The 25,746-nt window shown below is 33.5% G+C and overlaps 1 protein-coding gene across 1 annotated transcript in view; it reads right to left on the reverse strand.

Moving 5' to 3' along the window:
• The window catches only part of LOC116770242 (5-hydroxytryptamine receptor), a 42,476-nt gene that overhangs the window by 8,021 nt on the left and 8,709 nt on the right, over positions 1-25,746 (reverse strand). The window contains exon 2 of the mRNA XM_032661634.2: positions 4,625-4,687. Within this exon, the coding sequence (XP_032517525.1) occupies positions 4,625-4,664 (40 nt within the window). The 5' untranslated portion in view covers positions 4,665-4,687. The remainder of the gene's footprint in view (positions 1-4,624; positions 4,688-25,746) is intronic.

Consider the following 25,746-nt stretch of genomic DNA (forward strand, 5'->3'; position numbering starts at 1 on the left):
CTAAGGTATCATCAGGTTTTTTTTTTAGACCGTTTATTCTAGACCGATTTGGCAACAGACCCGAAAGCTCTATTGCCGGAAAGTTGAGTAGAGAGTTTCGCTCCATAATGATTCCAGACAAGCCTTATTTAATGTTCTTTTGCAGGACTTGGTAGCTTGGGTAAAGGCTCTGTTGTTGAAAATATATTCACATACCCCGGCACTCTGAAGAAAGTTATGTTCAAGAGTGTAAATTGCTTACGTAAGGGATGTCGCGACTGCAGGGCATAGGATCTGCATCTCCGTCAAAAAAGGAAGTGCGGCTTACTGGTCTCTAGGTCGTGGTATACAGTTAAGAGATTTAATGTTTATAAGGTGAATAAGAAATATAGGCAATGGAAGTTGACCAGGCATTGACATTATTATCCAACAAGACAGCCAGATTCGCCGTGCTCTTGGGGGCTTGATCTGGTGACAGCGGGAATACCCGAACCCCCCTAGGGATTGCCACCGGGTACTTTCATCCGGTTGCCAACCGGCATGATGAAGCAAACATGGGATTATACACAGTTGGGGGCAGTCTTTCATGTGTGGCTATCCCACTACTTGGATCTCCGACTGACTGCTGGAGGCCAGCGCAACACCCGACTTCGGATCCCACTACTCTACATGACCAAGAACACAACAAAGATCATGGTGTCTTATACTCGGCTCAAATTACAAGGCAGCTTGTTGAGACCTATCCCGTATACGGCTTCATCAAACAACATGCCAGAATCCGAGAAATCTGTTGGCTGCGTGACTTTATCTAATGGGTGGTAACTACGCCGGCACGGCGCCCGATGTTGTGGCCTCCCACCGAGCACAATGGCCTCCCACTGAGCACAATGGCCTCCCACCGAGCAAATGGTCTATGGTCTGCCATTTATTCTTGACGAATTCTCTAAGGGATAAGATAAGTCGTTTCTACAGCATCCCTTGAATGTGATAATGACACAAATGACCAAATAAGTAACTATATAAAAGCAATGATCTTTAATTGAAACGTATAACAAGTTTTTGAAAGGATGCAAGTTTATTTTAAATTTGGGATTATTTAGACCAGGTAAGATATTTTGCGATGTAACTATTGTGAATTAACGTACATTTCAATTACAGATGAACTATAACCTTGGTTAGAATAGGCAACAAAATTTCTAGATCAATGAGAATTATTATTTCCGTTAAAAAAATATAACTCTTTGCAGCTTTTAGCACTAAAATCTTTAACATTCATCATGATTAACGACATAAAATAACAATCATATATAACAATCCGTTAATTCATACTCGTATAATTACTTTATCTAACCTGCTGGAATAATTCCTTGATTAACGCAGGTGAAATGAATTACTTGAAATGTGTTTCATTTATATTAAATGTTCAACAAATCTTAATGTTCACCTTTAAATCAATTAAGCAGACTCCACTCAGAGTTAAGCTGTCGCAGCTCTTTCACTTTATTAGGTCATAATCGCATCTAAATGAGGCAGTTAAATACAACCTACAGGATTATTATTAAACAAATTTTGAGCTTAATATCTACATAATAAATATTTTAATTCCTTTTAGTTTTATTGTTTTTATGAAACCTAAAAACTCTTATGTGTAATGTAATAAAATATGTTAAAAGCCTCATTATTATCTTACTAGGATTTATATAGGAAAATAAAATAAAATTTACGTCTAAGTATATATATTTTTAAATATTTGTTCAGTTTTTTCTCGAAAACAATGAAAACGCGAAAACACAATTACTCAAATAAATTGAAGACAGCTACAACAAATAAAAAAGTTCAATTATATGTAGACTAAGGATATATAAATAATGTTCTATACTATTCTAGGGTTTTCCATTAAGGGCGCTTGATCTTTGAAATGCAAAAAAAAATACATGTAGGAAAGATATTTGCGAAATTTTTTTTTTATTTGAAAGGTCTATCGACCCCATTATGTATGGAATATGACATCATTCAAATGACCGCCACGGCTTCGGTTGGTGGCGCGCACACGAAAGGTCCAATTTTCGATGACTCTGGCGCACAAATCGGGCTGTATTTGATCGATGGCGTGGCGTATGTTGACTTTGAGGGCATCGGTGGTTTGCGGCTTGTTGGCATAGACCTGCGACTTAAGAAAACCCCACAAGAAAAAGTCCAGCGGGGTCAAATCGCACGATCTCGGTGGCCAGTTCACGTCGCCTCCGCGCGAGATGACCATGTCCAGAAATTGCTCGTGCAGAACTTCCATCGTAGCGTGTGCTGTGTGGCACGTAGCGCCGTCCTGTTGAAACCACATGTTGTCCAGATCCATATTCTCGATTTCAGGCCAAAAGAAGTTGGTTATCACCGACCGGTATCGCTCACCATTGACGGTGACGGCCACACCATTATCGTTTTCGAAAAAATACGGACCAATCACGCCTCCGGCCCAAAATCCGCACCAAACAGTCACTTTCTGCGGGTGCATTGCCACTTGGTGAACCTCGTGTGGATTGGTCTCGTCCCAAATACGGCAATTTTGCTTGTTGACATAGCCATTCATCCAAAATGCGCCTCGTCGCTGAAGATGATTTTTTTGCCAAAATCGGCGTCAACTTCCAACTGCTCTAATGCCCAGTCAGCGAACACACGGCGCTGTCTATGGTCATTAACCTTGAGCTCTTGGGTCAGCTGGATCTTGTACGGGTGCAGGCTCAAGTCACAACGCAAAATTCGCCAAGTTGTCGTCTGCGAAAGGCCGAGTTCCTGTGCGCGACGCGGAATTGACTGCCGCGGGTTTTCGAGGACACTGTCGCGCACAGCGGCGATATTCTCGGCAGATCTCGCGTTACGTTGACGCACGGGAACCGGCTGATTGTTAACTGACCCGGTTGACTCGAATTTGTCCACCAATCGACGGATAGTCGACTCGGCAGGACGATCATCGCGACCGTAAAACGGGCGAAGTGCGCGGAACGTTGCTCGAACTGAAGACCCATTTTCATAAAACAATTTTATGATTTGCACGTGCTGCTCGACACTGTAACCTGCCATGGTGGTTTGGGAGGACGGAATAAATATAACACACTGCATTTGACAGCTGTCACTCAAACAACATGGCCGCAATCAGCTGTCAAAGTTCAAGCGTCCCTATTGGAAAACCCCATATATATACATAATCATTCGTAATATTTTAAATTCGTAATTTTTTTCTATATATAAATATATGTAGAATTGTTACTATTTACTATAAACATATACTGATATGGTCATTTTCATAAAATTTTCCATCCAATAGAGTTATTTTTTCTTTTATTGAACATTTGGACGATTCATTAATTATTATTTTTATTTAAGGTTTTAACTGTGTATTTCAAGTTAAAAAGAAAATAAAGTTTTGTGAGTTCTTTTATAAATAATTCGACAAATTTATTATTTTCAAGTTGTTAGGAACGTTTTCGAAATTCAAATTGCAGGTAGTTTCAAAAATCAGTCACAGTACTCTGGTAATTATAGGTATCCTTTACTGTAGAATCTAATTACTTTCCCGAACGACTGGATGCGAATGTGTTAAACGTTAGTGCTGGCGCCTGCTTGTTACTCTCCGGTGAATGTAACGAAATATTTCTAAACTACTTCACTACTTTAAAATTAAATATTGTTGACAGTTCACTATAATTAATTAATACGTTGAATCTAAATAATTTATAATAATTAATTGCTTTACTTCTAACTAAATATTGTGGATAAGAATATTTTCAATTATTAAAGGAATGAAACTTATTTTTAATATATCATCGATTTTTTTTTAATTTTTATTATAATTATCCACACTTTACACACAAATCGTAAAAGAACACTAACTCTTACAACTTAAAAAGAAAATTTTCAGAGGCTCGTAATTTCTAGACAAGGTATAAGTTAATTTAACTTGATCCGAAATCGTGAAATATCGCCCCTGTAATCTCACACTTTACGGTTAATTGCTTTCATTTTGCTCTGTCATTATAGACTTCGATCAAGAAGAAGCGTCCCTTTACTTACTATGAATCGTAATATTCCCTTTTTACAAAACTGTTTTGAAAAGTACCTTCATTATTTTAATACTCTTTTATATTCAAAATTCATCAATTGTTACTTTTCTGTATTTAAAACAGGTAAATTCCCATATTCATATGTATATTTCGTTACAATAGAAAAGGATTTAATGTTTACCACCTTTTTGAATGTAACCCGTTACCCTCGATTTAATTTTATTCAATGTGTGCATAAGTATGTTATGTATTAAGCAAATAATTTGGTAAGATAAATGAAGGTAACATCACTGTTATTTTTTGTTAATATAAAGTTATTTTTATGAGACGAAAGTTTCGTCTCGAAACCTCTAAGTATTCCATGGATTCACCGAGTGGATGTCGGGTCCATCGCGTTGCAGGAAGAGCAGTGTCGACAGTGCCTGGGACTGGGAATGAGTTGATGTTATTTCTGTACAGACCTTAGTCTTTTAGAAGTTGTAGAGAGATTTGGCTGTTAATTGTTATGAAGTAAAATAGTAAGGTTTAAATTACACGACATATCTTTCACATGACAAAGCAAAGTAAATGTGACACGTATATAAACTTACCCCTGGAGTCATTGAACCCGAGTGTGTGCGACGCATTCATGGTGTCGCCTGTCGCTCGTCCTCCTGTAACAATTTAAATTATTAATTTATATTTAATAATCATAAAAATAATTACATACCAAATGTTTCTAATTATTTTATTTAATAGCTTATCAAAAATAAAAGTCGATGTTGAATGTAAGTAAAATAATCTTTTAAGGAGCGTACTTCAGTCACTAAAGAGCAATAAAATTTTAGATTTATTTTTGATAACGTTGTTTAATATTATAATTTTTGTTATTTAACTTTTATGTTATTTTAACATTTTGAGCTTAAATGACTTAAAGAGTTATTTAAAATCGAAGATGAAAAAATAGCAATAGCTTCTAAGTTAAAAAAAAAGACATAAGACATTGTATGCCTTTCAAAAAAAGTAAAAATTAAACATAATTTTTTATAAAAGTGATACTAACTGCTTTGGTCAAAACTAAGCTTTTCATATATTTTAAAATTTTATTGGGTAAAAGAAAAATACTCGTATGAAAACAAACAAGTTGTTGTTTGTTATCTAGTTTCAATATAACTTTACCATTACCATAAAAACCTCCAATGAGATTGAAAGGGCTCTCAGGCGTAACATTTTTATAGTACAATTTTAAAATAAAATGTTAGAATAAAGTTGTAAAAATGCACCTTTTATTTTGATTTTAAAGTGAAGCTTCAGTAGAGTTTGTTTTTGCAAATGTTACTAAATACTTACTGTTTCTAAATGAGTTTTAACAGTAACTTTATTGTTGTTTTGTCCTCGAATTTTTTGACAAACAGAATAATATATATATAATATATATTAACAATGCCTCTCTTGTTCGTGGATGGTTGATTTTTGAAAGTGGAGTAATGTGTGGTGAAAAATTTAAAAGTAACTCAGTATACCAAAGACTTGAGACCAAATTCTTAATCTCTTGCGTTATTGCCGGATGTCTTGCCAAAAAGAAATCTAGCAATGAAAAGCCTAGAATCATTAATTAGAAATTTAAATAAAATTAATAATAACAGTGCCGGCATTTAATATTGACCTTCGTTTTCTTTCTCTAATTATGATTTATATTTTACTCTCAATAGCTGTTGCCCTTCTATAGCCGAGTTATAAAATCATTTTTGAGGTAGATCTCCTTTTTAAAATTTTTAATTTGTCATATAACTAAACGAACTCCACTGTAGTGAGCAAAGAACTAATTGTACAGCAATTGTCCAACTCTTTAATACCAGTTTAATGTATAGACATAATGATTTTAGAAGTGACGTAAAGAAAATTATTAAACACTGTATTCGAAATTCTGTCCGGACCATTAGATTTTTTTTACTCTAAAACAAAGCCGAAAAAAGTCAAATTAAAGAGTCGAATTTCACAGAACTGAATTATACTCTCAATTTTGAATTTGTTTGCTGTTCTTTCTGAGCGTTCGAAATAAAGGACAAGGAATGAAATGTAAAAGATAACCATATTATAAAAACATGTTAGTAATTTACTCAATAGTAGACAAGAAAAACAGTAGAAGAACAGTAGAAGAACAATGTTAAGAAGAACTTGTTACTAGATGATATAGCGAAAAAGATATTAATGGATGTAGCCGAAACGAAAGACAAGAAGAAGAAAGTCTTCCTTTTAGTATATGCCTCAAATTCTAGACCACTCTCTTAGGTTCTACGGATGAGTTATATACGAGTAAGTGCTTCTAGTAGTGTAAAAAAAAAGTTCTTACTTAGCACTTTTTTCTTTTTTTGGCGCCTTTCATATTCACAACAAAAAATATATTCATTTCCATATGAATATATTTTAAAAAGAAAAAAAGAAACTTTTCATATAATTTACAAAATTGACTTGTTTTAAATATTGAAATTAAAACAAAAGAAAATAAAATAGAAGTATCAAGATTTGTAAGCTCAAAAGGCGTTTGATATTAAATTGAAGGGAAAATCAAATGGCTTCTTTTGTTCTCTAAAGTGTCTATAATTAAGATTCTAATTTCTTTTATCTATTAATTACCGATCTCTTAAAAAAACGCAAGTCTATCGTAATTTATAGTCATAACCGCGTATATTTGTAAACATACAAATACATTGATGTGTTAATAGTATCTGCACATACCTAACAAAATAAGTTCTTCTTCATGTTTTAATATACTCGTAATAAATCACTAAAATCAATTTAACGTAATATTTGAAAATATTTTTTTGAAGTAGGTATGTTAACTTTTCTTAACTTTTTTTCCGTGCCATTACTACTCCATGGTCCTTAAATAAAATCATGCCTAAACTCAGTATTGACAAATAATATTACAGTACAAACACGAGCTTGTATCAAAATGTTTAATAAATAGAATATTTTCCGCTGGTATTTTAAACATATTTGAATTTAAATATATAAAATAATGTTGTCATGGCAAATAAGCGATGGAGAGTCAGGTATAGTATTAAAAAAAATTGCCGATAAATTAAATTCGTGTTAAATTTTATTCATAGTAGATTAATTTTAGACCTAACTTAAAAAATATAATTTGACAAACGTGTGATAATATATTATAAAACAATATTAAATATTTACTAATTAATTTACTGTTGGATATAGTACTAGTGAATGTGGGTACAAAAAAACGAATAAATAAAAAATAATGTAACATATTATAAATTAAAAAAAAAAACGCTAATACGGGTGAAAATCTTTGTGTACGGATAATTGTGTGAGTTGCTTCTTTATGAATGATTTCAATATCTATTACTTAGATTAGAAGATTCATAATCGACTGAATGACCTCTACATTTTCATTTCCTGAAGGTATTAATCTCGTTCTTATAATATTCCAGTTTTTTTTGTTTTCATATACATATATAAAAATTTATGTGACATTGTTTTATTTTTAAATCAAAAGTATTTTCAAAAATAATAATTATCTGAAAATTTATAATATTATACAGTTCAATAATACCAAGTAACATATACATAAGTCATTTGTTTGAAATTCCTAATTTGAATTGAAGTTAGACAACTGGCGATAGCTAGGAGATCTCGAGTCGTTCGTTTTATTGTAACAGCGTTATTAAGTCTTTAGGCATCCTTTAGTGGGTGAGTGCCGATAATCAAATCAATTTTCGTACCACAAACTAGAATTATATTATGTTATATGAGGATCAAATCTCTATAGAGTAATTCTTATCTCTGTCTTACCACAGTGCGTATATTCTTATATTTTGTTTGTTCTTAATACATTTAATATATATATATATATATATATATATATATTTAATAATAGTTATAGATACAATCTTAAACACATCATTTTTTCTTCCTCAAAAGGAGAATAAAAACTAATTTTATTTATTAATTTACTGCATCTACTTAATTTAATTTAAGGTTATTTTTTTAATCCACTATGTTTATATGCAAGTTATATACGACTAAATATAAACATAGACAAAAGTAAAATTACATTTTTCAAGCTTCAGTTGGCTTTATAAAATATTTCATACATGAAGTATCGAAAAAACAATATTCCCTATTTCAAGATGTACTCCAAATACAAAACCTTTCACCAATATGTGCTCAAGTTAGAACGTCAAAAAATATAGATATATGCACAGGTCTGTAGAGGGCGGAGGAATGAATAAATAAATTTTTGATTATGTGACTACAGCGTTATTGTTAATTTAAATGTTTTATAATTAATAACTGCAAAAACTATCTAATAATATTATATTTTCGTCTCTTTTATATATTTATTTCTGTAAAATATGAAAATGCACATAGCATACTTGTTTATTTTAGCCATTCGCTGCTTGTTTTATGTAATATTATTGATTTGATATTTCATTTAAGTTTTCTATATAATATATTAAGTCGGTTTAATATTGTCTTGGGGATATTATATTATTAATTCAACAATAGATCTTATTTTATTTACAAGAAGTTGCATATATATTTATTATGTAATAAAATAATAAAAAAATATCAAATAACTTAACTTTGAACTTTTAACTTTGAAGCAACACATGAGGCGTTGGAATGAAAATATAGCAACAATAAAAAATATGAACTCAATATAGGCAAAAATTTATATTAAACTGATTGGAGAAAAAATATGTGGCTAAAATTTCAAAGTTACAAACTGATGCTAACATTTTATCGTCACCAGTTTGACCAGTTTGTTAGTGGGTACCTACAATAAAACGTATCACATTGGCCCATTTTAACATTATCGCCAATTCGTATTCCGATTTTTAACAAGACTTTTAACAAAGGTAAGAAATCCTGAGGAAACGACTTGAACTCTAATTGAACCAATTCTGAAAATCAATGCTATAAATTCCTAACGGTGGAAAATTTCTCTCGAAAATTTTTATATCTGTTCAAACTTTATCGATTTCAAGGTCTAGCTGAAGTAATTGTGTCCTTCTCATTAATCATTCTCATTGTTTTATTACCTTTAATTGTGATTTTCATCGACAGTTTTTTTTAAGGTTTCGTTGTAATTCGTCACAAAATAAATAAAATAAATCAATAATTAAAAGCCATAGTAAAATATCTTTAAGAAGAAAGAAAAAATATTTATACTATTATGTTGAACATTTGATGAACAACATTATGATGTTAAAGATAAAAGTGAAGATGATTGAAATGTTCAGAAAAGAAGTTGTGGCAGCGTGACCATAAGGCCTGTTATGTACAAATTACGAAGAAGATCACTTTTGGATCCAAGGTATATGATCATGATACTTACTCCATGTATATAAGCTTCTCATAAGCAGAATAAATTATACATAAAAAGTAAGGAAGATATAGTTTCAGCTACCTTAATCGTATGTTTTTGTATTTTAAGGAACAAAAATCATTGCCGTTTGTTGACGGTTCAGCGATATAAATAACAAAGGCAAACTAATACACCCTATAATTAAATTTAATCCTGCAGGAGTTAGACATGGTTGAAAGTTGGATCTAAGCGCTAGTCTCTGTAAAGTATGCGGATGAATTAAATTATAGGAATCTAAAGCTATGTGATTAAAATGTTTAAGAAATTGCTTTTGCATTTTATTCAAATCTTGCTATGGTTTATTTATTTCGACTTTACTTTGATGGTATGTTATAGAAATCAAAGTATATTTAAGGACACAGAAACAAGAAAGGTAAATTACAGATATTATAATATATTCTTTTTTTCTGAAACAGGTCCATAAGTTTCAATAAAATAAGGAAGATTTGGTAAGGCACCTCTGAGACTGAAGATACGGAGTTTATTCAGTTAACCACAGTTTCGGTCGTGGCAGAGCACTCAATATAATTGTCCACAAATTGGCAAAATCAACAAAATAGAGAAATCTCCCACGAGATTTGTGACAAGGCCATATACGTGATTGGTAAACTTTGAAAAGCCTTTGTCTTGTGTATGGAATCATTGACGGTTTCCGTCGTTTTGGGATTTCAGGTGTACTTTACTTGTATCTTTTGTCAATAAGCATCATTATTAAATAAAATTTCCTTTAAGTTAATAAAAAATAAATTGTAAAAACCAATTTATTTATTTGTTAAGCATAAGTGTTAACATTTCATTTAAGACGTTATCTGATCTTAAAGTAGGTCTTGCTGCTAGAAATAGATACTATTGACATTTACCATCTTAGGATCTCATTTAGAATTCTTATTGTATACAATAACATTATATGTATTTCTTAAAGATATTTTGAAAAAGGTTTAAAGAAATAAATAAAGTTAAAGAGATTATAGTCTTTAAGCACATGTAATTGATCTATCGATTTGTAGGTATTTGTTTTTTTTCACAAAACATATGGAAGGTCAGTTAGAATGTCACAATTCATTATCTGGATTGTTCAAGTATCTGTAAGGAGGACATATCCAAACTTTTTTTTGATGAAGCACTCATTTAAAATTTATCTATCATAATCCTAAGCTGAAGTATTTCTATCAGGGCAGCCGAAAGGGGAAAAATCTTGTTAGTTTATGACATTTATTTTACAAATAAATTTTTTATTATGGATTTTTCGAATAAAATGAATTGAGGGCATTTAAAGAACCATCAAAATTATATTATGAGAGATTTGTGTTATCCATATATAATCGGGATTGTAAATCACTCGATGCGAAATATACCACTGCATTGCTTTTGGGAAGCAAACTTAGCCGTGCCCTTTTGTAGGTTACTATTGTATTGCCACAATATATTGAGTCGATTAAAATCCTACTTCACTGGGTTTTTGTGGTCTGTATTCATCATTAAATGTAATTCACGTAACATTTTGAGTGATTTACTGAACTTATGCAGTGCCGGAGCTGACAGGTACTTTCACGGACAGGTTGATTTCGGTTCTGGCGTTAATTAAATAGTATTAACCCTAAACTAACCAACTTCAGTTTGATGAAACCGGCGGTGTTATGAGAAAATGTGAAATATTTATATGGTTCGTATGAGAGTTATTATAATGTTTAAGTTTGTACATCCCTTCGTGTTTGTGGGTTTCAAAAACAACCTTGCCGAATTGAGTGCAAATTTATATTTAAGTACCCATTGTCAGAACTACGACACAATGCTTTTAGCTATTTTATGTAAAGTTTCAGCGGAATCAGTTTATTTTAATTTTTTATTTACTTAGTATTATAAAAAAAATTATTACAAAATATATCGTCAGTCAGTCCGTTCATATTTAGTTGGTATTTTGAATTATACAAAAAGTTAGCAATCATAATAATTAGCTATGGTTTCGAGTACATTAAAATAAAAACGTGACTTTTAAGCAATCACTTTAAAGTTTGAAAAGAAGTATTTTACCAAAATGGTAGATGTGTATTTCAAAGAAACCAATCACGATGAAATCTACATGAAGCTTAATTCATTTTAAAAGGAGATAAAAGTCTCTTTTAACTTTTATTGTGGAGGTGACCTAGAAACTGAGAAGCATTTTTTGCATTCACTCCTATCATTTTGCAATTTATTGTGCTCATTAAAAGCGGTATTATTCTTCTTAAAACCTTGGTTTGTGTCATTAGGAATGAACTAATAAATGATTGACATTAAATTTAGTGCTAGTTTTATCTTATATTCATTTATTGAATTTTCGGTTACAACGAATGTGAGAAAGAGATATATTAGTACTAGTTTTAGTCTGCGACTTAGTACTAAAATACTTTAGAACTTTAAGAAAGAAATGTATTAAATATGTTAAAAAAATATATGTGATAACCAAGTTGTATCGAAATCTATACTCTGTGTAACAGGACTTCACACAAAATACCGGTTATGTCGTGAGCCCGCGGGAGATTCACAGGATTGCAGGATAAATTATAATGTGGTTTATGTTCTATTCAGTTATCTAAGTTTAATTATTGTAAATTTAAGTAGTTTTTACGTAAAACAGCCACAAAAATCTAGGCATCCATACATAAATCTCCACATACATTCACACAACCATCAAACCATACACCGTCCATTCGTCTTCACAAATTTTCTAATATATTATGTTATTAAGCTATTAATATTTAGCTTGTCCATAAATTAATCATGTCTTGTTTAAATTAAATTATATAATATGGTTAAAAAGACGCTTTCTTTGCGTTTCTAGCTTGACCGATTTCTTGTTTTAATTATCTTTCGCTCCAATAACTAATAAGCGATGCGGTGATGATTTAATAATTTTAATTTCTGTCTATTTGATTGAAAAAATAAAAAACGTATTTGAGCTGCGATTATTCTTTATAACCACCGTACCTTTAGCTTAAATTTGTAAAGTTTATTACCAGAAGCTTGCAATGTTTTTTTTTTGTTATAGCTTAAGTTTAGTTCATGGTAAATGAATTTAAATTAAAAGAAAACTACATAAACCTATTGATAGAAGTATGAATTATTCATCAATGTTTTAACTCAAAATTTTTTTGAATTCTGCTCCTTAAATGTTTTTTCAAAATTGAGTTATAATTCACAAAAAATTTTAGTTATCCGAATTGTTTAGGGCACACTTAATAGAATTCATTTATTCCGAAAAGAAAATACACGATTTTTTTTTGTATTTTACAATATATTAATTTAAAGTAAATGGTTAGTCATTGGATCAGAGATAATGCTGACGCTCCGCTAAAATAGAATAATAGGGGAGAGGAAATCCAAGCTCAGGATGTATTGTGGCTTATTAATATCCAAATAATCATAATATATAAAATAATGGGTTCGTTGGTGCTACATTTTCCGTCCATTTGCCCTTTTTGCTTAAGCCCGTTAAGGTTAACTGTAACTTAAGTTAGATAAAACTACTATAAGATCTAAATTAACGATTATTATCAGTTGTGGTGGGATAAGTAATGGAGGGTTAGAATTAATGTCCTTCCTGATTGAGGGTTTCTTAATATGGGTTTTTATTATAGCGACAACAAATGAAAATTGTTAGTCCTTATAAAAAAAATAAACAACTCGTTTATAGGAATTCTATAAATAGCATACTTTTATATTAACCTTTTTTTTGGGTGGCACAGAAATAATAAATCATTGACAAGAATATTGCTTGCCGCAATGCACGTTTGGGTGTAGGGTGATATACTGCCAATTCCAAGCGACGCCAATCAACTGTAACGTTGAGTAAGATTTGATCAATCAAGAATGATAACAAAGACGAATTTGATCTTTTATGTTTGCTCAAATAATATCAAAATTCTGATTTGTTTCATTTCAACCATTGTCTTTGCATCGTTATGAGGTGATTTTAATACCTGCTGAATAATTAAGTCAACATGTTTAATATAAGGAAGCTCCAGGTTAATGGCCATTACCTGCCATTTTGTATTAATCTATAGTTCCAAGAAGGCAATTTACAGGTAGTAATATATGGGTACTATAGTCTACACTCTTGAAATTTATAAGCAATATCGGTCTGGAATATAACTAAGTAGATTTATATGACTCTGATATGCTCGTTGGAAAGTTGGTATGAATGGCTTAGCACGGACGTTACTGTAATTATGATATTAAAATAATAAAAATGTAGAGAGAATTTTCAAATGTATGTATGTAAATACTGTTTCCTATCAGTGTGATTGAAAAGCAATATGCGTGAATTTGTACTTAATTTGAAATGCATCAACTGGTGTGTGTTTTGAATGTACGTATCTGGTTTTAATCGTTTCGTTAAACTGGTCCAATTATTATAGATGTATAAAATGTTTGACACATTAATATAGAACTACGGTCTACGAATTCACTATGTGTGTATTTATATTAAATTTTACCTATTTACCGATTACTTTACAGCGATCGTGATCAGGTTAGATGAAAGTATGATCACAATAGTGACACACAAGACTTAAAAAAATTAAGCAAGAAATAGGAAAGCCATTGTTTTATTAATATAAAATTAATGCGCCCGTGACCATGCTATGGAATAATTATTTTTATTATAAAAGAAGTCTGAATTTGCTCCTTATCAAATCAGTGTAAGTCTTTTCAATGTTGGTTTTAAATAAAACAAGTAGCTCTTATTTATGCATAAATAATATTTGCTGTATCAAACATAGTTTGCAATATTTTATTGTGATTATATTTATCTTTCACGCAAATATTTACCAAATAGATTAAGTCTTTTAGATTAAATCTTTTAACAATATTTTATTATATTTTTTTCAGTACATAGAACACAATTAACGGTTATATTATTTCTTACAATGCTATGTAACACTAACATGTTACAAGAAGAGAACAATTGTAAAATACATAATTATTTAATGAATCGGTACTGTAAACAAAAACGGATGTAGTTGAATAAATCCATTAATTAAAAATATCAAACGCAGTCAGCTAGCTTTAAACTTTGCTGTAGAAAGTCCTAAGTGTTCCGCTTGAGATTAATCCACGTCGAGCTCAATCGGGCCACTTAATTACAGAACGTGGTTACGATATTCCGTCTCAGTTTCAATCTATTTGTTAGTTTTCATTGGCCCTATTTTGTCGTTTTTCTATCCTATTTATCTTCACGTCATCATTAGTATCGTTGAAATATTATTTCTGATTGTTAAATTAAAAATATTAAAAAGTAGGAAATAAGTGACATAATCTTAAAGTTAAAGCATAAAGTAGGCCTCTTTTTTAATAGGAATGAATCAATATTTGCTTAACGTTTTTAAATTTTATTTATTTAAAAGAATTATAAATTTTATACATATAACAAATAAACTGCTATTAAATTGGTTGAACTCATCTATGTATCTCATATTGAACTTTACCAATTATTTCAGAAATAATTTAAATAGAAAAAACTCCGTTTCACTTGAAATCTATCTGAATTAAGTATGTTATGAACGTAAAAAAAAGTTTTTTTTTGCTGTAAAATATCAGCAATTACAAATTTCTAGTAAACATTACTTATGACAAAACAAACAAACTTAACATAAAAGGTAAAAACCTTTCGTTGATAAAAATAAAAATAAAAATAACGTCTCACTAAATTTCCAACTACAACACAATGGTTCATTCCGCCAAGTCTTATCATATCAGGGTAAAGGTCAAGGGGCACATTTATCTAAATAACTCTTCTATCGGTCCTGGATTTTCACGAGACCCCTGATTTCTCTTAATTTGTCCATTCTGGGCCATCGGAAATATAAGATATATATTTTTGTTACTTAAAATATAAATGTGAATCGAAAATTATAAACATAGCAAAAAATTATTTCAAAGCCTAATTTATATTCCGCCTACTGCTGTCTCGTCATGGTGATTATAATTAGGAATCAATTATTGCCAAATATTCAATTTGATTTGATTTTTCATTTTAAATGTTCCTCATAATTCTTAGTTTTAAAATGGCCTTAATGATTATTTTTTATAAATTCAATGAACAAAAATATGGTACCAAAAAGTATATTATATAAGATATATGTATATTAAATTGAAAATTAAAAATATTCATAAATGAACGGAATTTATCACTTAGGTATAGTTCCAATTGGTTACATTACAATTAATAAAATAAAGGAAAAACATAACAAAAGAGTATTAGTAAAGTATTATTATTTACCTCATTTTTTATATACTACACTTCTCTCTTTATGTTCTAATAAATAGTAGAATTATTAATTAATATATCTTTATATTGAATAAACAATATATGTTTATATAACTGTCAAATAACTAAATGAAACTAGTATTTTCGGATTACTACGCGTCATTTTACTAATATTAGTTTCAGTTAAATGAATAGTCACGAAATTCTTGGATCTCATTAAATCAAATAGCTAAACAAGGAATGTACCTTACTAACGACCTATTATCTTATTTTTGCAATAATACAATAGCGCATCGTTACAAGCCCAAGTCGTTCGTTTTCCAGTGCCCCTACATAAGAACGCGGAATCTTTGTAGTCTCAAGTGATTGCTATCACACAAGGCTTTCTCGAAAAAAAAATGCACCAAGTATTTCTTTATGAATAGCAGTCATTGTTAATCTTACTTTTACAGTTGTTGTTCACAGATGTATCGGGTAAATAGATTAATATGTGTTAGTGGTAAGAGATAGGGGATAGTTACTATAAATAAATCTCGTGGAAAATACACATAATTATAAAGTAATAGTTACATAAATAAAATTAATAAGAGCATGACTTCAAGAGAGCATATTTTGTATTCCTAAGTGTGGACAAAATAGATTATGCCAATGTCTACCGATCACAGAGCGATGACCACAGACAACACGCTTATTTAAATATCTCAGAGAAGCTGCCGATATGGCTCTATTTCGGTGAACTTAAAAACAGCTTCTCCTTTTAGAATACTTTCCATAGTCAACAGTGGGTGTTTCTATATAAACTTACCGACCGCAGCGTGGGAAAAGCGCGAAATTTCATCTCGTTGCTGGCTTTCCCGGCTGACGAAATAAGTTATAAGGTTGTTGGTTGACGGTGCATATACATAATTGATTGGAACTTCTGTTTAAAATAGACCGACACCGATACACCAACAAAGTCTCATCCTTGTTAGTAACTTCTGATCACTATCTAGTTAACTTTGTATCTTATGCCTGCGCCGTAGAAAAGCCGTGTAAGCCCTGCTAATTATCTTCTGATTTTAATTAACTCCATAATCTTTAAGATTTGAACGTGTATGTATGGAAACAATGGCAGGCCTAAACAATGATTATGGCAGTAACTAACAATTATAACAATGGATTAAGAAGCAGTAAATTTTAGGTACACGCCACATATTTATGAACGGGAGCTCTAGAGAATAATGATAACTTTTTGCAGATTCATCTGATGTCTCGAAAGCTCTCTACAGAGTCTAAACCTGTACATAGCCTTATTGGCAGCTTCCAAGCTACTGCTTATTCTCCGATGGGAAAGTATGGAATTATGAATTTCTGAGAGACCGTGTTCTATGACTCGCTGTTAATGGCTGCTTGTCTGAGCTCAACATTTCTTTAGGAGCGTGGCATTTTGCATAACTCTATTTTACTGCATATTAACGATCTTTTACTACGTAATATTTTTTTTTTAATGACGGCAAAGTTATGAAATTCAATCAATTCAGCTCAGAGGCCTACCGAAAATAATTAGAGTTGGATAGAGGGACCATACTAAAACAAATCAATTTAACATTTCAGGGAGTCTCCGAATGGGCTGATACTAATTTTGAGAAATTCAATACCACCGAAAAAAATGAGCCGGTTTTTCACCTCCAAAAGAGTCCGTTTACCTTAGTGTCTACGTTTTCAGAATGTCTCCACAGAATATACCTTCAGTTAGTAGGTACTAAAGTATCTTCGACTTCTACTTTTGGCTAGTTGAGTGAGTTTACAGTTAAGGCAGCAGCAAGAAAACTCGGTGTCCTTACAAAAGATGGTAGTACTCTGTACCGAGACAACTTCTTCGTCAATAAGAAAAACAAAGGTCTGGTCTTTTATGGAATACTGCCGTCACACTTGGGTAGGCGCTGCTAAATGTCATCTCACAGCTTTGGGCATCGTGAAAAGACGTGTAAAAGACCATGTAGATGACCATGATTTGGTTACTTTAGTTTAGTCTACCTTGAACACAGGTGTAAAGTAACAAGTCTCTCATTGCTTTATAGGACACACTTTGGAGAGTGTGGGTAGGATTTAATTCCTCCATCCCCGTTTACCAACGGGTAACAATACGCTTCGTGGGCTTCCGCTATTTCATTCTAGACCTTCTTCGCATCCGAAAGAGATACACATTCTCCATCTTCGTACGCACAGAAAAAGTATTGGGGCAGTTTGCTTGCGTCTGTTTTTTCTTTCTAGTGAATAAACCGCTACCGAGATAGTGCTTAATTTCCATCTACAAACGGATGTCATGACAGTCAAGTACTATCTATTCATCATCATATAAGTATAATGTTCTATATTTATCCCGCGTTGCTGACAAAATCAGATATTGAAGATAATGAAACGGCTTAGAAACTTATAAAATACAGCTTTCTTCTTTCATTTTAAATTGCTTATCTACTGTAACTATAGCAACTTCCCCTCTTTTCAGCAATTTTTTGAGCATTGTTATTAACTTTAAAATATAAAAAGAGGCAGGATTTTTAAACAAACATAATATATTATGGTCTCCAATTACTGTACCACCGTCTTTGATGATATACTGTTTATAGTCTGCTTCCTCATATTTTAAAATTCTTCTAATGTAAAGCCATTACTAAATCTTTAGACCAAATAAGCCTGCAATTGGAAAATGATTATAAATTTTCTTACTTCTACGTTATCTGTATGTAGTCAAAGAGTATGTTTGCACAAATAAATATACTAAGAATTTTAAGTTAGCTGATTTTCAGAAATACTAGGAAATAGTTTTAAATTAAGTAAATAATCACATTTGTGACATTTTAAAATGATTTAAGAATTTTCTATAACTTGAAAAATTTTTATGTTGTTTGTTAATGTATTACTCAAAGAAAATCATTCTCGTAGTATATTTAGATTAATAGGTTTATTATATTTCTTTAAATAGTTCAATGCACTTAACTAAATACTTATCTTAATACTCCTCTCTATTCACGGGCATTAAACCTATTATTTATTTGGCTTGAATAATATTATTTCATCTTAAGACGATAAGGATCATATAAAATATCAGGATCGTTATTAATTATTTCAAGAACTTAGATAGTGTAACTAAATGGTTTAGGCAATTATGCTGGAACTTAGATCTGGCGACAATTGACCTCGAATGGTTTTGGGCATAGACTTGGGAAGTTATTTTAATTTAGGTTAGAAACTCTGTGCATAAATTGACTTGACCCCACTGGGAATAATATGGAGCTCTTTAAAGGGGGATGTTGCTAAAGTGTTGATTTATCGATAGTACCATTTTGTATTTTAGTGTGTGTCATTTAATTTGCTTCGGATATTAATACTTTTTAACTAACTAATTGTATGAGAAGTAAGCCATATGTTACTTCTCATATAATTATGATATATAATATACATACATAGGTCAATACATAAATATTGTAGTTGTTTTATACTTTTTATTTTTTTTCAAAATTATCTCCAATAGTACTAAGACATACTCACATACGTTCTTCTTCATACTATCGCATATCTCTTAAAATGAACTTATAAGTTCTAGGTCGTTACAAAACTTGCATCCTTTTAATTGTTTCATCAAATATGGAAAAAGTGCAAAATCGCACGGCACGATGTCTGGACTGTGAGGAATACACCAGTAATTTCACTCTAACCTCACGCAAACACTCCGTATTTTTATAAGCTTGATGTGCACGAGCGTTGTCGTAATGTAAAAACCAAGTGTCGAGTCTTAAGTTCGCTTTTTCAACGTTTCCAACACTTGAAGCAACATTTTCCAGGTAACAATCGCAGTAACAGTCTTCTGTTTATCAAGGACGACGGTAGTTACAATTTCGCGTTTTGGGAAAATACGGCCGGCCACCTTTCTTTTTTTAACGGATCGAGACATTTTGACCGACGTTGGCTCTTCTTCATTTTGAATCACCCACACTTTACTCTAAAATTCAGTTGGGACGTCAAAATAGTAAAGCCAAGTTTCGTCACATGTAACGATTGAATTGACGTAATTAGATCGGCTGCCATCAAATTTTTTTATCATCCGATGACACCACTTCATACGCTGTCGCCTTAGCTTGTCAGTTATCGAATGCAGCTGAAATGGAACAAAGTTTCCTAATTTTTAATACGTCGTGAAGAATTCGATGAACAGCTTTTGCACTTAAAATGAGGGTTTTCTCAAACTATCAAGTGACTGCCTTCTTGTAGAAATTTGTGAAAAGCTTCAATGTTTTTATCGGTAGTTACCTCAATTGACCTACCCGACTTCGACTCGTATTACAGGTTAAAATTGCCACGATTAAATTCACCAAAGCCACCGTTCTATAGTCTTTAAAGAAAGACACGTTTCTCCTAATGCACCATTCATTTCTTCAAGTAAATTCAGACAAATTTAATTTTCAAAAAATCGCAATAAATGTTCCAATCGGCACAAAACTTGTACTGTTATAGTTGATGTTAGTTTGCGTTTATAAATTTTACCTCACCTAAACAATACTCTTATGCTCTTACACTGATTTTCCGATATTTACCGAACTAAGCTAAGAAGCTCCCCAAGGAAACTGCTTTCAATTGAAAACAACTGGGTTCGGGATCTGTAAGAGCTAAAATAACACAGGTGTCTACCTGTCTTGTTTAATCACATACACACCATTCTGAGTTGAACGTTAAAAACTAGGCTGAATAGAGTTGCGATCTGATAAGAATAGGATATTTATGACTAAGTTCTAGTTCAAGAAAACTTAGTGTTCTTGGCAAGGTATGATATCCAGTTATATGACGAGTAGAGCCATCACGTTAAGGGAGGTGGTGCCAGATGTCACTAGAGCTTTGAACTCTGTAAAGAAACGTGCAAAAAGGCTCAGGGTGACCGTGATTCGGTTAAAACCTAATAAATCAGCTGTGAACACAGACGTAAAACAGCCATCCTCTTAGTATTTTGTAAATTATACTTTGGAGAGAATGCGCAAAAACTGGATGTTCGTACCTCCATCTCCTTTTTAACGTCGGACAATCAGACATACTGCAATCCTCCATACTATTGTTATAGATCTTACTCACATATAAAGGAAGGGATTTAGTTGCTTATTCTCATGTACAGCAATGAATTGAAACAGTTTGCTTGCATCTCTGTTCTCTTCCAATGACAAAGTGATTCTGCATTTACCGAGATAGTGTATTTGACATCTAAATCTATATTCCAACACACCATTAGGTAGGTTGATAGTCAATAGTTCTAAATTAAAAAAAAGGAAAAGCGAAGAAAATATGTGACAGAAGAATCTGATTATTTTCATATTTTTTAAATCCTTCATTAATTTACATCTTTTAAAAGGAAGCAGTAGATAGTAATTTTTGGGTGACTTCTGTATTATCTTCATCTCATCGTATTCTGAAATTTTGGATAAACAATTCACTTTTTTATTTAGTAACAAAATGTATAAGCCCATATAGGAAATGTAGATAAAGAGTTCAACAAATAGAAGCGAGGAAATTAAATTTATTAACCATACTCCCAATGGACAGACAGTTATAAAAAAGTTGCAAAGTTTCTAGCTTATTTATAAGTTGTTTCTAGCTTATTTATTTGTAGTTTTGGAAGTCACAATACTACTTATAACTAATATGAATTCAACTCGATTTCAATCTTTATACCCAAAATGCAAAAAATAAATATCAAAACACTCAGAGGAGTAATACAAGAACATTGTACGATATTAAATCAGATTGCTTAATTTTGAAAGGTAAACCCCACGTAAGCACAGCTATTTTTCGTTGTAACTGAATTTTTCCTTTAAAATGTGTGCATATCGTGTGGCGTCGTTAATCACTGTCAAGGAGATGATGAACTCAAATTCAGATTTTTGTGCAATATGGATTCAAATATATGTGATATTTTTTAATATATTGATTTATACATTTTGTCACCAAATCACATCAAATTGTTCAGGATGTTAATCAAAAAGATTAATTAATTAAATCCATTAGTTTTAGTTCTTTACTCGTCCAGTTGGAGTCTGGAGATAGAAATTCAGATAGAAAAAATATTTTAATATGTATCAAAATTAACATATAATATTATTTTAATTCTGAAATATTTATAAATTGTATAAGCAACATAACGTATTTGAAGAAGAGCACCCAAAGTCCATATATTTTTTTAAGTTCCCTCCCTTAGCTACTGAAAAGCGAATCCTTATAAGAACGTTATTTTATTTATGTGTCTCAGCTATCTGTTTGTTACAAATATTCGGGACTGCTAACCTTTGCTGCAAATTAAAGTGATAACTTCTAAATAAGCTCAATATAAAGATATATGTGTTTATACTTTGTTTATTTCAAATACTATGAGTAATGTTTTCACATAAGTGAAATTCCGTTGAGATTAATTATAAAATTTGAAGAAGTAATTTTGGTGTAACATAAATAAAACATTATTACAATACAATTTTTGTTGTTTTCAACAATAGTATCATTTTCGGAATAAAAACTTATTAGCAAATGTTAAACCAACTGAGCCCACATCGAGTGTGCTTGACACTAGTTTTCTACCAGGAAAATAAAGTTCATCTCACTTATATTTTTAACAGTGGTAATTTTAGTAAATTTATCGTTTAAATAATTATAAATTCATAGTTTCACCACAATTAAACAGTAATACATTAATCTGTTTTGTCGGCATTGAATCAGATTGTAATTAAGATTTGCACTTGTGATGTTTATTGAATCTAACGTATAGTTGTAATCAGCCCCTTTTGTGATTCGACAAAATGGTAAAAATCATAATTATTAGGTCGTTGTAAAATAAAATCTATACATATGATGAATCTGTAGAAGGGTCAATTCTGTTCATTGAAAATATTGAAAAAATAAATAGCAGCGGGTGTTACTGGATCGATACCAAAACCAAATATGTGATTAAAATTTTTTTTGTCTGTCTGTATGTTCAGGCATCACGTGAAAACTAACGGTTCGATTTCGATGAAACTTGGTATAATTATACCTTATTATCCTGGGCATAAAATGGTATACTTTTTATCCTGGAAAAATACGTAGAAAAAAAATAAACCTTAATTTTTCAGTTTTATTCATAGACGTTGTTCTGTAGAACCGCGAACACACGTTGCTTAACCCGCAGTAGATTCAGCGCCGTAACCTGTAGCGCCGAAAGTCGGATTTGGCTTGAACCGTTTGCGGCACACGCGGGCCGCACGACGCCACGCCTCCTCGACTCCTATATAAGGACGGCGTTCCGCCCACGCAATGCATCAGAGCGAGTCCGACCACCGCATGGTGCAGACGTGTGGTACAGTGTCCCGATGCTGATTGATAATGTCAAAAGTGAAATAGTGATAGAAGAGGTTTGAAGATCAACGTGTCCGGCGTTGATCAGCAGACTCCGAAGAGGGTAGCAGTCACCGTTGTTCTGCCGCCAGGTACTCAGAGTCGATAGGGAAGTAGGTACACCTCTGTTACCTAATAGCAGGGACTGAGTTTACGTACTTCTAACAGTCCACACACCTCCCTGTCAAGGCAAGGAGGACACCCCCGTACCGTCGTCCATCATGAGCGACAGTTATAAAATCCGATACGAGGAACTATTACAGTTCCTCGAAAACAACGTCCCTAATATATACCACGCCTACACCGACCTTTGTAAGCCATTGAGGATGGCCTCTTTCGACACTGACAGCCCGGCTTCACCAGGCTGTCCACAACGCCGCATTCCATCCGACATGGAATGCTCCGAAAACGAGTCATGGGAGACTTCTACGCTGACCTCTGACGCCGAAGACGACAACGATGGGTTCAGGCCCGTTGTATCTAGATCGGGAAAGAGGAAGGCGGCAAAGTTGCTGAAGGCGCCGACGCCCGGCAAGAAAGTAGTGACGTCACCCGCAGCTGCCGGCGCAGCTGCGCGCGCACCTGTGTCTGCACCTGTGGGCACATCTGTGTCCGAACCTGCGCCCGCACCTGCTCGTGCAGCTGCGGGAAAAATCCGACCGACCGCGAACAATGACTCATCCAAATCTACTTACCCGCCGCCGCTCTATATTAGAACAAATGAAAGCTGGAACGATATTTCCAGCTTATTAAACGACAATAATATTAATTTTATGTCAGCCCGGAATACAGCAGTAGGGATCAAGGTCTCTACAGCCACTCCAGGCGACCACCGTGCCCTGACCGCGATGTTACGGAAGAGTAACATCGAATTCCACACCTACGCCCTCCCGGAGGAGCGTAGGCTTATAGTAGTTATCATGCTCTCCCCGCGGAGATACCCGCTGAAATTATTAAAGAGGACCTCCAGTCCCAAAATCTGCTGGCGTTGGAAGTGCATCGTATGCACAGGCCCAATAAAAAACCATTCGACATGGTTTTAGTCCATTTATCTCCTACGGAAGGTAAGAAAATCTACAACATGACACCCATTTGCCGATTGTCGGGCTTGGAAGTCGAGCCCCCGAGAAACCGCGGCGCCCCGGGGCAATGCCACCGATGCCAATTATATGGCCATTCGCAGAGGTTCTGCTACGCACGCCCGAGCTACGTAAAGTGCCTAGGCGACCATGGCACATCCGACTGCAGCAGGGTCGGGCCTACGGAGGAGCCGCCTAGCTGCGTCTTGTGCGGCCAGCAGGGTCATCCCGCGAACTTTCGCGGATGTCCCAAAGCACCGCACTGGGCGAAAGCTGGGCGGAAACCCAACCAAGCCCAGGAGCCGGCTCCCATCCCTGCTGCCCCTCCTGCAAATAACGCCTGGCATAGACATAGCATTATAAACGAACCGACAGTACCCCAGGCCCCTAAGGCAGCCATGGCCCCTCAGGCACCCGCGCATATACCGGCAACCGGCCTCGCAGCTGACTTGAGGTTAGTCTGCGACTTCGCGAGTCTTATAGACCCCGCGGAGGTGCAGACGTTCACCGCCAAGCTGAGGGCCTCCGATGGCAATCCTCAGGCGCGCATGCTGGCAATGTGCCAATACGCGGGCATGTTAAGTGCCATGGGAGCGTTCAAAGCCAATGGCAATTAGTACCTAAGATTAGGCGTCCCAGACAACCCTCCTCGACCCTGAAAGTAAACATATGACCGACAGTACAGACATAAAAGTCCTCCAGACACACAAGACATCATTACACTAAGACACCGCCTTCGCCGGCGAAGACGAGGTCCCGTTTCTAACACGTCGCTCCGGCGTTCTGCCGTCGAGGGACGTCATGTAATCCAATATCCGATTTCATCCTCCACTACAACGACGTCTTAAGCCGAGGTCCGGCCTCTTAGAGGCACGTCAGGCCCTTCGGGCCCGAATTAAACGGGTAGGTCCCATCGAGCCGCCCACCACTCCCGATGACGCTGTAAAAGCCAATAGGGCTAACAGCTACTGTCAACTCGAATAAAAAAAAACTTCCGCGATGCATATAATTTCTGAATTTTGATGCGAGCGGACGTGTCCAGTGTGGCGAGCGGTCGTTCTTATTGGAATTAATATTGTATGCGTGCAATTTTAAACCGTGCTTTTCAGCGCGTCCTTTTTGTTCCGTTCCGATCAGTTATATTTAAATACTTTTCTAAATATTAAAGTACGTATATAGTTTAAGTTTTCATCGTAAATTGGTTTATTTAGGTTGGTATTTTATTTTCTTTTTGTTTATCTTTGGAAACATAGGCATAGTAATTAGGTTATAAGGTAAAGTTGGTTAGTTATTAAACTCATATTTCTCCCTCTCATCTCATTTCATTGTATTTCTATATATTTTTAATACAGTTCTATTGTAATAGGATGCATGCCAGAAAGCGATCTTCTCTTACTAAAACATCGAAACATGCTAGGCGAATGAGACTAGCTAGATCACAAGAATCAATTGAAGAGCGAGAATCCCGGCTAAACCGCTTGCGAGACAGAGCGGCTGAAGCAAGAGCACGTGAAAGTTACTAATTGTCAGAGTTACTCAAAATGGAGAAATAATCCATCCACGCGAAGACCGACATCCGCGCGGACGGTGTCGCGGGCGGAAGCTAGTTTTAAAATAATTATGGAT

This window comes from Danaus plexippus, assembly GCF_018135715.1.
Source record: "Danaus plexippus chromosome 13 unlocalized genomic scaffold, MEX_DaPlex mxdp_15, whole genome shotgun sequence".
Classification (NCBI taxonomy): domain Eukaryota; kingdom Metazoa; phylum Arthropoda; class Insecta; order Lepidoptera; family Nymphalidae; genus Danaus; species Danaus plexippus.